General features: G+C 43.0%; 1 protein-coding gene across 1 annotated transcript in view; it reads left to right on the top strand.

The window, feature by feature from the left end:
* The window catches only part of Glo1 (glyoxalase I), a 23519-nt gene that overhangs the window by 6567 nt on the left and 3802 nt on the right, over nucleotides 1-13150 (top strand). Inside the window, exons 3-5 of the mRNA XM_004624445.2 lie at nucleotides 1206-1346; nucleotides 3771-3838; nucleotides 5176-5265. Coding sequence (XP_004624502.1) covers nucleotides 1206-1346; nucleotides 3771-3838; nucleotides 5176-5265 — 299 coding nt within the window. The remainder of the gene's footprint in view (nucleotides 1-1205; nucleotides 1347-3770; nucleotides 3839-5175; nucleotides 5266-13150) is intronic.

Raw genomic sequence — 13150 nt, 5'->3', positions numbered from 1 at the left:
TCCCTGTGCTTTGCCAAGCTTGTTTCAAGTAGGTGCTTTAGACCACTGAGCCATCTCTCCAGCCTCTGCCAGGTTTTTTTGAGACAGGATCTTGCTATATAGTTCAGGCTAGCTCTAAACTCACTGTGCAGCCCAGGCTGGCCCCAAACTCACAACGAACTTCCTGCTTCAGCCTGCTGAATGCTAGGATCACAGCTGTGTGCCACCATGCCTTGCTAAATCGATTTCTTTTAATTTGGGGAAACAAATAAATATATTGATTATTATAATACTTTTTGATTGGTATGAATAGTATTAATTTATATTTAGAAAGTCGTTAGTCAAATTTAAACAGTTAACTAGATTCAGTTCATTTATAGACTTTTTTTTTTTTTTTTTTTTGTGGTACCGGGGATTGAACTCAGGACCCTGCGCTTGCCAGGCCAGACTTTTTATTAATTTTATTAGTAAGAAGACTAATAAGAGACCCGTTTGTACCACCAGTGGTAGAAGGTCTAATGGGACAGTCATGCATGTATGACCAGCAGTTCAAGCCAGCAGGAACGTGTCAATCCTGTTTTACCTTTCTGTGACATTTGATGTTGTTAAGCACCCTATTGTTGAGATTTCTTTCTATGATATTAATCTACTCTTCCTTGTCTCACGTCTCCCCTCAGTCTCCTTTCCTAGAAGCTTTGGCCTGGTAAGAATTCAGTAAATGCATGTATGTATTTAACCGAATGGAATATATCTGAAAGAATGGGGTAATAAATACTGTTCTCTAAAACTAAAACTCTGTTGGACATCCTTTTTCTATTTATAAACAAGTATATTTCTGGTTACATTTTATTAAATTTGAAGTTGTTTTTTTTTTTCCTTTGGTGGCTCAGGGTGCCTGAAGGGCAGGTCTGGTAAGGCAGGTGGAGCTGGGGATGGAACCGCGGTATCCTGCTCCTGACTGCGTTTGCATGAGCAGGAAGCAACTGGGCTAAGGGCAGGCCCCCAAATTTGAAGAATTGAACTACAAATTTGTTTTTCACTGATATCTACAGATGAATAGACATTTAAAAATGAGATGATTTTCATTGATGTTTCTCTTGGTTTTCCTGTTAGAATTGCTTTACTGTATTTAGCTTTTCTTTCATAGAATTAAATATTATTATTTTGATATTATGAATCAGCTTTTCTTGTTAATGGTTTAGGCTTGTCACTTTTTAAATTTTCAGGCTGCTCCAAAAATTCGATTTTCCAAGTGCGAAATTTTCACTCTATTTCTTGGCTTATGAGGATAAAAATGATATCCCCAAAGACAAAAATGAAAACATAGCATGGGTATTCTCCAGGAAAGCTACACTTGAGTTGACACAGTAAGTATGTGTTTTTATAAATTATGGGTTAAAGTTTCTTTCATTGTATTTTGATTTGGATTTTTTTAAAACCATTTAATTAAATCATCAAACCATTTTATAATTAACCTTCAAATTTTAAGGTGTTTTTATAATTTCAATATTAAAAAATGTAGAAATAAACATTGCTTTTTAAAAAAAGTTATTTCTGTTTTTATAACACTAGGGGTTGAGCCCAGCCCTTTCACACTGAGCTGTATCTCCAGCCCTTTTTTCATATTTTTTTTCTGAGATTGGGTCTTGCTAAATTGCCCTTAATAGGCTCAAACATGTGATCCTTCTGCCTCAGGCCCACAGAGTGTCATCACAGGCACGTGTCACCATGGCTGAATTCCTTTTTATTTCTCAACATATTTTCTCTGCACCCTTTAACAGCTACCAAAAAAGCTTTTGTTTCCAGGTGTGTGATTTAGTGGGTAGCCCTTGCTTCAGCACAAAGCTTCAGAGTCAGACAGACCTAGGCATTGATCTTAGCGCCAATGCTCGGTCTGTGACCCCAAACAAATTGTAGCACCTCTCTAGGTTGCTGGTCATCTATAAAATGGAAGTATTCGAAGCTAGCCCATGGAGCTTTTGGACATGCTTAACACAACAGATGGTAGTTACTGTTAAGATTATTGCTGTTGGTCCCTTATGGAACTTGAGTTGGAAGAGACAAGTTTGATCTCAGAATGGAGGTAAAATGGGCGCCCTCCAACCCAACTTCCTCTGGGGGAAGAGGGCCATGGTCCAAAGGAACCAGAGCACTTGAAGCTGTTTGTTGATAGTCTGAGCTTTGAAACCACAGATGATAGCTTAAGAGAACATTTTGAGAAATGAAGCACACTCCCTGATTGTGTGGTAATGAGAGATCCCCAAACAGAACGCTCCAGGGGCTTTGGTTTTGCACCTCACTCTTGTGCTGAAGAGGTGGATGCTGGAACACACACGGTTGATGGACATGTGGTGGAACCAAAGAGAGCTACTTCCAGAGAGGATTCAGTAAAGCCTGGTGCCCAACTAACAGTGAAGAAAACTTTTGTCAGCAGTATTAAAGAAGATACAGAAGAATATAATTTGAGAGACTGCTTTGAAAAGTATGGCAAGATTGAAACCATAGAAGTTATTAAAGACAGGCAGAGTGGGTAAAAGAGGATTTGATTTCGTAACTTTTGAGGGTCACGATACAGTTGATAAAATTGCTATTCAAGAAGACCACACTATTAATGGGCATGACTGTGAATTAGAAGGCACTTTCTAAACAGGAGATGTAGTCTGCTGGATCACAAAGAGGTCGTGGGGGGATCTGGCAAATTTATGGGCCATGGAGGAAACTTTGGTGGAGGGAATTCTGGGCGTGGTGGAAACTGGTGCAAGAGGAGGCTGTGGTAGTAAAGGAGGTGGCAGCAGGAGTAATTATGGAGGAGGGGATGGTGGATAGAACGGATTTGGAGGTGATCGTGGTACCTATGGTGGTAGTCCTGGTCACAGTAGCAGTAGAGGAGGTTGTGGTACAAAATGATGCGATGGTTATAGCAAAGGAGAAAATTTGGATGGAGGGAACTGTGGTGGTGATGGGAACTGTAGTGATTTCAGAAATTGTAGTAGACAACAATAGTTAAATTATGGACCCAGGAAGGGGGGCAGTTTTGGTGGAAGAAGCTCTGGCTGTCCCTGTGGTGGTGGCTATGGATCTGGTGGTAGAGGGAGTGGATATGGTAGCAAAAGGTTTAAAAAAAAATAGCAAAAGGGCTACAGTTCTTAGCAGGAGAGAGAGTGGGGAATTGTCAGGAAAGCTACAGGTTCCTTGGAGACAGTTGTCCCTAATGCGTTAGGGGAAGTGTAAAACTCTGCCACAGAAAAAAAAGAAAATCTGCTACAGAGGGAACGATGACCCGTGGTCAGAAAAGTTCCTGCAGCGTCAACAGGAAACCCTTCTGGCTCAGGACTGTCGTGGCCACAGTTTGCAAAAAGTGCAGCTATCAATTAATGCAGGGAAAAAAAAAATTAATGTAGGGTAGCGTCACGCAGACGTACAGTCCTGAGGTCTTCATTTTTTTCTGTTGTAGCTTTTTTTTTCTTTCTTTCTTTTCAATACATCAGGAATATTGCCCTGGAAATTGTGGTAGTGGTACCAGGAATAAAATACTAAGGAATTTTTAACTTAAAGTTATTGCTCTTATCGAGGTACCTCATTGTACCGTCTCTTCGATCTAAAGTCATACAGTGCCTGCTTGTCCTTTCTACAGTTGAAGATTTTAATATTTATAATAGCAAGGGGAAATTTTTAATATTTGTAGTAGCAACAGTCATATAGTTATGACTGTAAGATTTGAAAGCGCTTTCGTTTCAGAATGTCTGTTCTGTGGGCCAGAACTCCGAGTTATGTCTCCCCTTCTTTTGTAGCAACTGGGGCACTGAGGACGACGACGGCCAGAGTTACCACAACGGTAATTCGGACCCTCGGGGATTCGGTAGGTTTGCCTGTGTGTGTGGTACAAGCCTGTGCGTGTTTCTGTGCAGATGCGCTGGTCCACATCCGAAGCATTCGTGGCCTAAATACCATGTATAATCAATTTAATAGAAGTATGGTTTATTGGGCTGGAGAGATGGCTCAGTGGTCTAAGGCACCTACTTAGAACAAGCTTGGCAAAGCATCAGGGACCGCGGTTCAATCCCCCAGCACCACATGCCGGCCAGCCCCGCCCCCTGGTGGGCTGAGCTGGCCACACACACACACCACTCTCTCTCTCTCTCTCTCTCTCTCTCTCTCTCTCAAAAAAAAAAAAAAAAAAAAAAAAAGAAGTATGGTTTATTGCCTATAAATCTTATATGGGATTGTATAATTTCAGAATCTTTTGTCCTCATAATAATTTTACTTTTAAGTCTCAGTATTGTATTTCCAGTAGGCTTTTTATTAATGAAAACCCAGCTGTGATGAATAGAAATCCCCGTTTCTGCCAGTGTATACTTCCGCCTTGTTCTAAAACCTCGCAAATCAAGACGAGAGAATTACAGGCTTCAGTGGGTCAGTGCTAACAGCAAATCTATTATGTATGAGCCAGTGATTACTCTTGTACTGGTACAGTATTGTTTTTGTTTTGGTGAGGTGGTTTTGTTTTGCACTGAAGCTGGAACCTAGAGTCTATACTGAGCTACGTCCTCAGCCCTTGTGCTTTCTCTCTCTTTCTTTGTTTCATTTGTTCGTTCTCTCTCCTTCCTTCCTTCCTTCCTTCCTTCCTTCCTTCCTTCCCTCCCTCCCTCCCTCCCTCCCTCCTTCCTTCCTTCCTTCCTTCCTTCCTTCCTTCCTTCCTTTCTTTTTGATAGAGACTTCCTGAGTTGCCCAGGCTGGGTTCGGATTTTTTGCTGTATATGATGCTTTCTGATCCTTCTCTCCAGCCTTCTAGAGTGCTGAGGATTACAGGGATGCCCCACCATGCGCAGCTGGTATAGGTTATGAACAGTGTGAACTATAGATGAGCTAGTCTTGACTTATTTAGAATAATTTATAAGTCAAATCAACTAATTATCCCATTATACTGATTTTGTTGTTTAGTGTATTACAAATTTTAAATCTGTTTATTATTATTATTTTTTTTTATGTTACCAGGGATCAAACTCAGGACCTTGTGCTTGCCAGGCAAGCACTTATTCCACTGAGCTGTCTCCCCGGCCCTGATTTTAAATCTATTTAGATCAGTCTGTTTTCAAATGCTTTATGTTTTGTATTATGTGTTGGGAGCCACTCCTGGCACTTGACATCTTTCTTCCTTTCCTCTTTTTTTTTGGGGTGGTCGTGGTGTCACCTAAGGTCATATTGGAATTGCTGTTCCTGATGTATATGATGCTTGTAAAAGATTTGAAGAACTGGGAGTCAAATTCGTGAAGAAACCCGATGATGGTGAGTCTGCTACTTACTGTTCGTGGCTTTCTTTAGTTGAATAGTATCTGTAAGTGCCCACAGGGGGCACTGTTGTAGTAAAACCTGTTCAGCTGCAAGTACCTGACGTCTGCTTCAACCTACTTAAAGAAAGAAGGAAAATGGTAAGAATATCTGGGTGCTCTAAGAAACTGAAAGAGCCACTAGGGTGCTTCACAGAGGACTGGCCACGGGGCCTGAGAGCGGTCAGAAACTCAGGCTGTTTCTCCCAGTCTTCTTTAACTTCAGTCTCTCCTTGGCCACCAGTTTCACTATTTCAGGGTATAATCTGGACATTCAAAAACAAGTTTCTTTAAGTGTTTTTGTTATTAATAGTAAATTACCTAGTGTTTTCTTCTTTATTGTTTTACAACCTTTCTGTGTATGGATGTTTCAGGTATGGCTCGTAGACTGGCATATATCTGGGTGTTGTTGGTTTACATGTATTATTTTAGATTTGTTTCTGGCATTGTAGCTTATTTCAGTTTTAATTTGCACCATTAATTAAAATATATAATATCCAGATCACTTCTCCAGGAAGAAAATAGTTCATTCCCCTCTGCTAACATCATGTTACTGTTACTCAGCCGGCAGTGTTACTCATTTTGTTTTTCTTTGGCCTTGGATTTTTTTCAAAGAGCAAGAATATACTTACTGGGGGAAAGAAAACTTTTGTCTGAGAGGGAGAGAAAGAAGGGGCCCCACGTGGGTCGCCAACAACCCTGCCTTTTCTGGGGATTTTCGTAGAGCAGGTCATAAGGTGAGGCAGGTCCAAGGTGGGGGAAAATGGGAAATTGCAAGGTGGGCATGAGCTGAGACAAAACTATGGTCAACCAAGAGGATTATGAACGTAATTGCTCAGGTAAAACGGATTAAATTGGGATCAAATGGTGGAACACATCGTATACCAAGCAAGCCTGGATGCATAACGGGGGCTTTTCCTGTAGGGAGTTGGGTTAGTGGCTCTTTTTGGTTTCCTCAAGGTGATCTACACCTGTGTAGAGTATCCATCCCTGCTGTTTATTCTTAGGAAGTACGTGGCTGCATATGTTCTACCTTTTGTCCTTAGGTCTGGCCCACAGTGGAGGTGCCTGTCGCCCCCACAGTTGCAAGGCATCTCTTCTGCGCTGGCTCCTTTTAGGGCCTAGTCCTGGCTGACTGTCTAGAATATTTTTATCTTAACTTAGCTGCCTATTGCATCCCCCCCTCTGAAGAAGTACCCCTCACTGCTGTGGGGGAGTAATGGGTGATGACCAACCTGGCTTCTTCAGGCTAAAGGGGGGTCACAGTTACTAACTGGCAGTCAGAGATGCTGGCCGTGATAGACACTAGGCATTTTCATGGTAGGTAGATGTAAAGCTTTTAGCTGGACCAGATAAAACCAAAGAAACAAATAAGTATTCATGGGGCAAATAATAGGATCAAAGGATAATTATGAATACTGTCAACAAAGATTTCCACTAAGAGGAGCTAGTAATTGCTTCTCATAAAAAGGATAAAGATAAGGTCCAGAGAATTTCAGAGACCCATGTGTCATTGTTCTGTTGTCTAGTAACTTAAACAGCTATTGAGATATTAGCAGAGGGACCGGGACTGTGCACGCAACGTTTAGTTTTTACAATTGCAGAAGTGTCTCCTGTGCTGCTGTTAGCATGTTTAATGTCATCCAGTTTTGGAGGATGGCTGGTCTTATTAATTTTATTTCTTTATTTAGAAGAGAGACCAGCTGTCATCTCATTTAAGACCTGTTGAGTACAGTTGGTTAATCCCCTCCCTGGACAAGATCTGGTGGATCCTGGTAAAAGGAATCTAGCATATTTCTTATTGGTTTTATCTGTATAGTTACTTGGGATTCGGCATCGTCTGGACCAGAACAATTTTCCAAGAAATTACAGTATGTATAATCAAAGCCTGAGCACTACAGCTGACAGATACATTTAGAAACTTTTTTTTCTTTTTGCATTTGGTACAGGGGTTGCAGGGTCATATTACATAGATCAGACTCACAGTGACTCTCCTGTTTTCATCCTCCCAAGCGCTGGGATCACACCACATCCAGTCCCAGTCACTGTCCCCGTGCCCCCTGGGGGCGGGGCCGGCACCGCGTGCTAGCTAGGGGTGAACCTCTGGCCGCCGCGCCACATCCAGTCCCAGTCACTGTCCCCATGCCCCCTGGGGGCGGGGCCGGCACAGCGTGCTAGCTAGGGATGAACCGCTGGCCACCGCGCCAAGTCCAGTCCCAGTCACTGTCCCCGTGCCCCCTGGGGGCGGGGCCGGCACCGCGTGCTAGCTAGGGGTGAACCTCTGGCCGCCGCGCCACATCCAGTCCCAGTCACTGTCCCCATGCCCCCTTGGGCGGGGCCGGCACCGCATGCTAGCTAGGGATGAACCGCTGGCCGCCGCGCTCTGCCTTAGCGGGCGCTTTACCGTTCTGAAGGAACTGGCATAGCGTTACGACCCACTTAGACCACTTTGCTAATGGAGTCTGACATTTTGTCGTAAGTCTCTCTAGCTTTGTTATAATTATCTGTACATTTTTGATGACTCATGAGAACCAAAATAACATGTTATTTTGATCAAGGAAAAACCTTTTAAAATTTTTGTATATGAACAAAAGTCTCAGTGTCATTTTGATTAGTTGGATGTGTATATATATATATATTTATAAAAAACGTTTATATGTATATTATAAATATAATATCATATGATATGATAAAATGTATGGTAAAGCTCAAGGAAGAAATGGGTAAAGAGAAAGTTATCCCAGGTACACATTAAGTGAGATATTTTTGGTGACTTTTTGTTGCGGGGTGATGCCTGAGGGAAGGTGTGAATGGGAGAAGGACAAGGACACATGTGCCAGTGTCTAGCAGTAGGCTGTTTTGTCCTCTCTAATAACGATTACTCAGGGCTCCTCCATGGAGATGACCAGTAGAGATGACGGTGCAGCCAGAGGGAGGGGACAGAGTGCTCCAAGCCCTTTAGTCTTGCTAGACCACTTGGGAGGCGGAAGCTGAACTCCGGGGCCTCTGCCTCCAAGTGTAGTCTAGCTTTCAGGGGGCTGCCTTTGCTGTCAAGGCATGGCTCCGGGGACTTCTTAAGGCAGGCCCTCCTAGGTGGCCTGGCTTCCACAGTAGGGGCGGTTGAGCTAGGTGTTGAGCTCTCCTTGGAGCCCTGAGAATCAGACTCAGGGTTTGTATTTTTTAAGACCACAACAAAGGCAGCCATTTTTTTTTTTTTATCTCTTTAGTGTTTTTCTCCTTGGCTTTCTCCCAGTCCCGATTATAGAGTACTAAGACAGCTATTTATTTTAAATCTGATATTATTTATTTGGTACAGGGTCCCGCTGTGCAGCTCGGACTTGTGCTGATCCTCCTGTCTCAGCCTCCTCAGCTCTGGGATTACAGGCATGCCCCACCACACCTGATTTTGTGGCTGGCATGGTGTGCCTGGTGTTCTGGGGCCGGCACAGCATGTGGTACTGGGTATTGAACCTGGGTCCTTGCACTTGCCAGGCAGGTGTTTAGCCTACCAAGCTATCTCCCCAGCCCTAAGATGGCTTTTGAAACAAAAGTATCAAGTGGGCTATTTGGAGTAAAAATTCTTTCATAGCTTTTGTTTTAATGTGTGGGGCTGACGAGGTGATAAACATATCTTTAAGCAAAATCTGTCCTTCCATTGAATTAGGAGCCATGGACGTGTTTTACCATTGCCTCTAGTAAACAATCCAGAGAGGCAAAGGACTTTGCATCGTTCTCTTTATGAATCGCTGACAGTTTAAAATAATTAGAAGGCTTGTTTTTGTCCTTAGACCTTCAAGAATACACACTTGAAAATGTCCTCTTCTCCAGTCTCCTGTCTGGCTATTGGGCCCACAGGGGTCTTGGTTGGGGACTGCTTGGGCTCCATTGCAAACTGGTTCTTTCCGCTGGAGGTCTAACTTGTGGCTGTTTAAAATTAACAGTATGATAGCCGTCCCCAAATGTAATGCGAGCTTGTAATGCTGCTTGTCTCTCGTTAGAAGTCCATGATTAATTTAAGATTAACATCGTATCTTTCCAGCCTAGCTTATAGTCCGAGTAAATCCTCTAAAGACCTCAGTGTACTTATCAGGGTCATCTGAAAGTTCTCCTAGTTCTAGCTTGATTTGCTGTAGGTCACTGAGAGACCCATATGAACATGGATCGTCTCATAGGAGTTGTAATTATACTTGAGCATAAATAAGAATTATGTAATGTTAAAAAAAGTTTGAGCAAAAGGCAATTTTGACCATTTCCCTTTTTTTTTTTTTTTGCGGAACTGGGGATTGAACTCAGGCACTTGTGCTTGTCAGGGAAGCACTTAGTCCACTGAGCCATCTCCTCAGCTCCTTCCCCTCTTTTTTGCAGTACCATTTTAGTTGTTAAAGAACATGATAATTAATACTTTCCTTTGCATTCTATTTTGGCTCTAGAGGGTAGGCAGGCCACATACTTGTGCAGAAAAATATCACATGGCTCTTTTTTTTTAATCATGTAAAGCCAAACACCTTCCAATAGTTACAAATACATTCTAAGGGAGGCAAGGACCTTCAGCACCCCATTTCTGAAATACAAAAAGAAGTAAGTTGGGCATTCACCTGTGATTTCTATTTGATTTCGGTACCTTGAAGGTGTCCCTCAACTAGATTCTGCCTCAGCGCAGGTGGGTGCTATCTGGAGAGACAAGGAGACCAAATTCGTTTTCATCCTTCCAGGAAACTCGTGAGCTTACTTCTGTAGGATACTTGTAAGCACAGGTTCCAGTTGGTCCTAATTATGGCAGGAATGTTTAAAGAAGGAAGCATAGCTGGTAATAAGCCGTTGCTTTTTATTTTTTGGAAGAAGGCATATATAAAAAGGTGAATTGGAAGTAAAGCCCTTCTCCAGCTGCGCTGTGAGGATGGCCTCTGGAGATAGGTGGAAGCAACGGTTGACTTGAGGAGCTCGCCCTGCGTCCCAGCGCAAAGAAGTGTGACCTGTGTAATCGCCTAGACACTCTTCCCTAGCAGCAGAACAAGGCTATGCTTTATTTAAATTTTGCATCTCTGAAGCTCATGGGTTAAACTTATATTTATCGTCTAGCAATCACGTGTTACAGGTTAGTGAAGGCTTATTAGTCTTCTATGCACACACGAAAGAAAAAGCTGGCTAAAAACTTTCTTAGCTTATGTAAGAACCACATGTAGTCATCCCCCTGCTAGCTGCAGTGAAATGCACACGGCTTTGTTGAAAGCTAAATCAGCCACACTATCTGAATGGAAGGCTAGTTTTACGTGGTTCTAAAGTCCAGCTTAAGGAGAATTTGTGGCTTACGGGCAGAGAGAGGTAAATACAAAGATAAGCGGAGGTGTTTTGGTGGTCGGGAGCCAGCTTCTCCTGAGGAACCTTTGGGCATGTGCTGGGGAGTAGCCCCGGCCCCGGCCCCTCAGGTGTTCCCAGGTTCTCTTGGCCCACACAACCAGAGGTCAGTCTCCAGAAAGGAGTGCAGCTGTCCATCTGCTTGGCACTGCGTCGGCTGTTGGCTCTGGTGGGGACTCACCAAGGAGACGCTAGGGAAGCCTGTCCTCTGCTTTAACAGTGGCAGCTGGTCTGAGAGTGCTTTTTTAGCTGGCCGAGTAACCACTGCTTGTCAGATTTGTATAAGGGCTAGTTATTGAGCAAGATCAATACCTCACATTTTATAAGGCTTAAAGTCCACAGCATTATCTAAGTATTTTTTTCCTGTACACATAAAGGATAACTAGACTTAGCAGAGAAGGAGGAAAGGTTGGAGATCCTCCCTTAGATAAGTGTTTTGATCTCCTAAGTGTGATGCTCTGGAAATAGCTCCTGCTGGCTTTGTCCAGAAGTCGGTACTTTCCACTGTGTCTTAGGTTTAGTCTCTGAAGCGAGACCAGCCCAGAACACTCAGCTGGGACGTGGCTTCTATGTGTGTTCTCCCAGCTGAGCAGAATTTCTGTCTCCTCTGACCCAGATATGTCTTACTCCTCTAAGATGACTTCCCTGTCTTTGGCAATAATAAATGGTCATTTTCTATGGGTTTAGCATAGTTGTTAAATAGGAGGAAAAGGTTGGAGCAGTCTAGAGTTCTTTTCTTTTTTTCTTTTTTTTGTGGTACTGGGAATTGAACTCAGGACCTTGAGCTTACCAGGCAAGAGCTTATTCTACTGAGCTATCTCCCCAGCCCTACAGTTCTTTTCTTTTTTTAAAAATTATTTGGTACAGGGTCTTCTCTATGTAGCTCGGACTTGTAGCAAGCCTTCTGTTTTTAGCCTCCCCAGCACTCACCATTCCCAGGCTCAGCGTGCCCGGGGGCAGGACCAGCATGGACTGTGGTGTGGGGATTGAACCCGCCCTCTGCACTTGCCTAAGCAGGTGCTTAGTCTGCTGAGCTATCTCACCAGCCCAGTTCTTTTCTTTCTGATTTTATATGTTTCTGAAAAGGAAAGTACAAAGTGGCAGGAAAAGATTAGGAGTGAGGCCAGAGAAAGGAAACTGAAGCAGAACAGGACTGACATTTCCTCTAGAGTGTAGAGGAGGATCAGAGCCATTTTGTCTCGGTGAAACCTGTCCTCCAGGTCTTGAGTGCAGGTACAGACCTAGCGTCTTACCTGGTAGGAGGAGTTTCATGTTTTATTAAATAGGCTTGTAAATAAATAAATAGGCTTGTATATTTTTCTAAGTCTGAGCTACATTTCGTTTAAAAAGACCCATTTTACAGATGTTTATATTAATATCCACTAGGGGGCACTCTAACATTACTCTAACCAGCGCTATTGCCTAACTGAAGTTAAGGAATGCCAGTAAATTTAGTTAACTAGTTCAAATACACAAGAACAAAACAGAAATAAAAAGGCCTGTTAAAGAATTATAACTTGGTCAGTGAGATAGCTTAGCGAGATAGCTCAAAGGACTAAGTGCGTGCTTGGCAAGCGTAGGGACCAGAGCTGCATTCCCTGTACCACATGCTGCGCTGGCCCCCGACCCAGGCATGCCAAGCTGGCCTGTAATCCTGGTGCGGGGATGCTGAAAACAGGAGAAGCACCCCGAGTCTGAGCTGCGCAGAGACCCTGTACCAAATACATTAAAAAAAAGGATAACCTTTCCATGTTTCCCACTTAGATTTATCATCATTTTAATAAAACTATATGAGACAAAGCATAAACAGTGGACAAAGATGTAACAAAATTCAGAGCATAAAAATTTGTTTCCTAAACAAGCTCCGATCCAGAGTCTACGAAATAAAAGCAAACTTAACTCCATCCAGTGATCTCAGGGCACGAACTCAGGTGAGAGAAGAAAGCAGCTCCCAGCAGGGCCCGCTAAATGTCCGGCCCCCGTTCATGTATTTGTTGGGGGAAGGAATAGCCTCTGTGTGACAGAGAGAGACAGAAGTGGTCCCAAGGGGGCTGCCCTTGGCTTTAAAAACTATCACAGTTATATCTGGTAGTGGAAACAACTAATTTGAAGACAACAATATGCAGTATAACAACTATTGTTGATTTCCTATCATTTTGTGTAGTAAATTCTGTATCATTTCTGATTATTTATTCGCTTGGTACTGGGGATTGAACTCAGGTTTATGCCTTCCAGGTAGGCGCTTCGGCCACTGAGCCATCTTGCCAACCCTCTGTACCTTTTATTTTATTTTTTTGTGGTACTGGGGATTGAACTCAGGACCTTGTGCTTGTCAGGCACCTTCGGACCACTTCTAATGTTTTTTAACTATTTTTATTCTCATTAAAAAAAATTTAGGAGGAGCCAGGGAGATGGCTCAGTGGAATAAGCACTTCCCTGGCAAGTGCAAGGGCCTGAGTTCAATTCCCGGTTCTGCCAAAATAAATAAA

The sequence above is a fragment of the Octodon degus genome, unplaced genomic scaffold (genome assembly GCF_000260255.1).
Source record: "Octodon degus isolate 3935 unplaced genomic scaffold, OctDeg1.0 scaffold00005, whole genome shotgun sequence".
Taxonomy (NCBI): domain Eukaryota; kingdom Metazoa; phylum Chordata; class Mammalia; order Rodentia; family Octodontidae; genus Octodon; species Octodon degus.
This window is presented reverse-complemented; position numbering and strand designations above follow the sequence as displayed.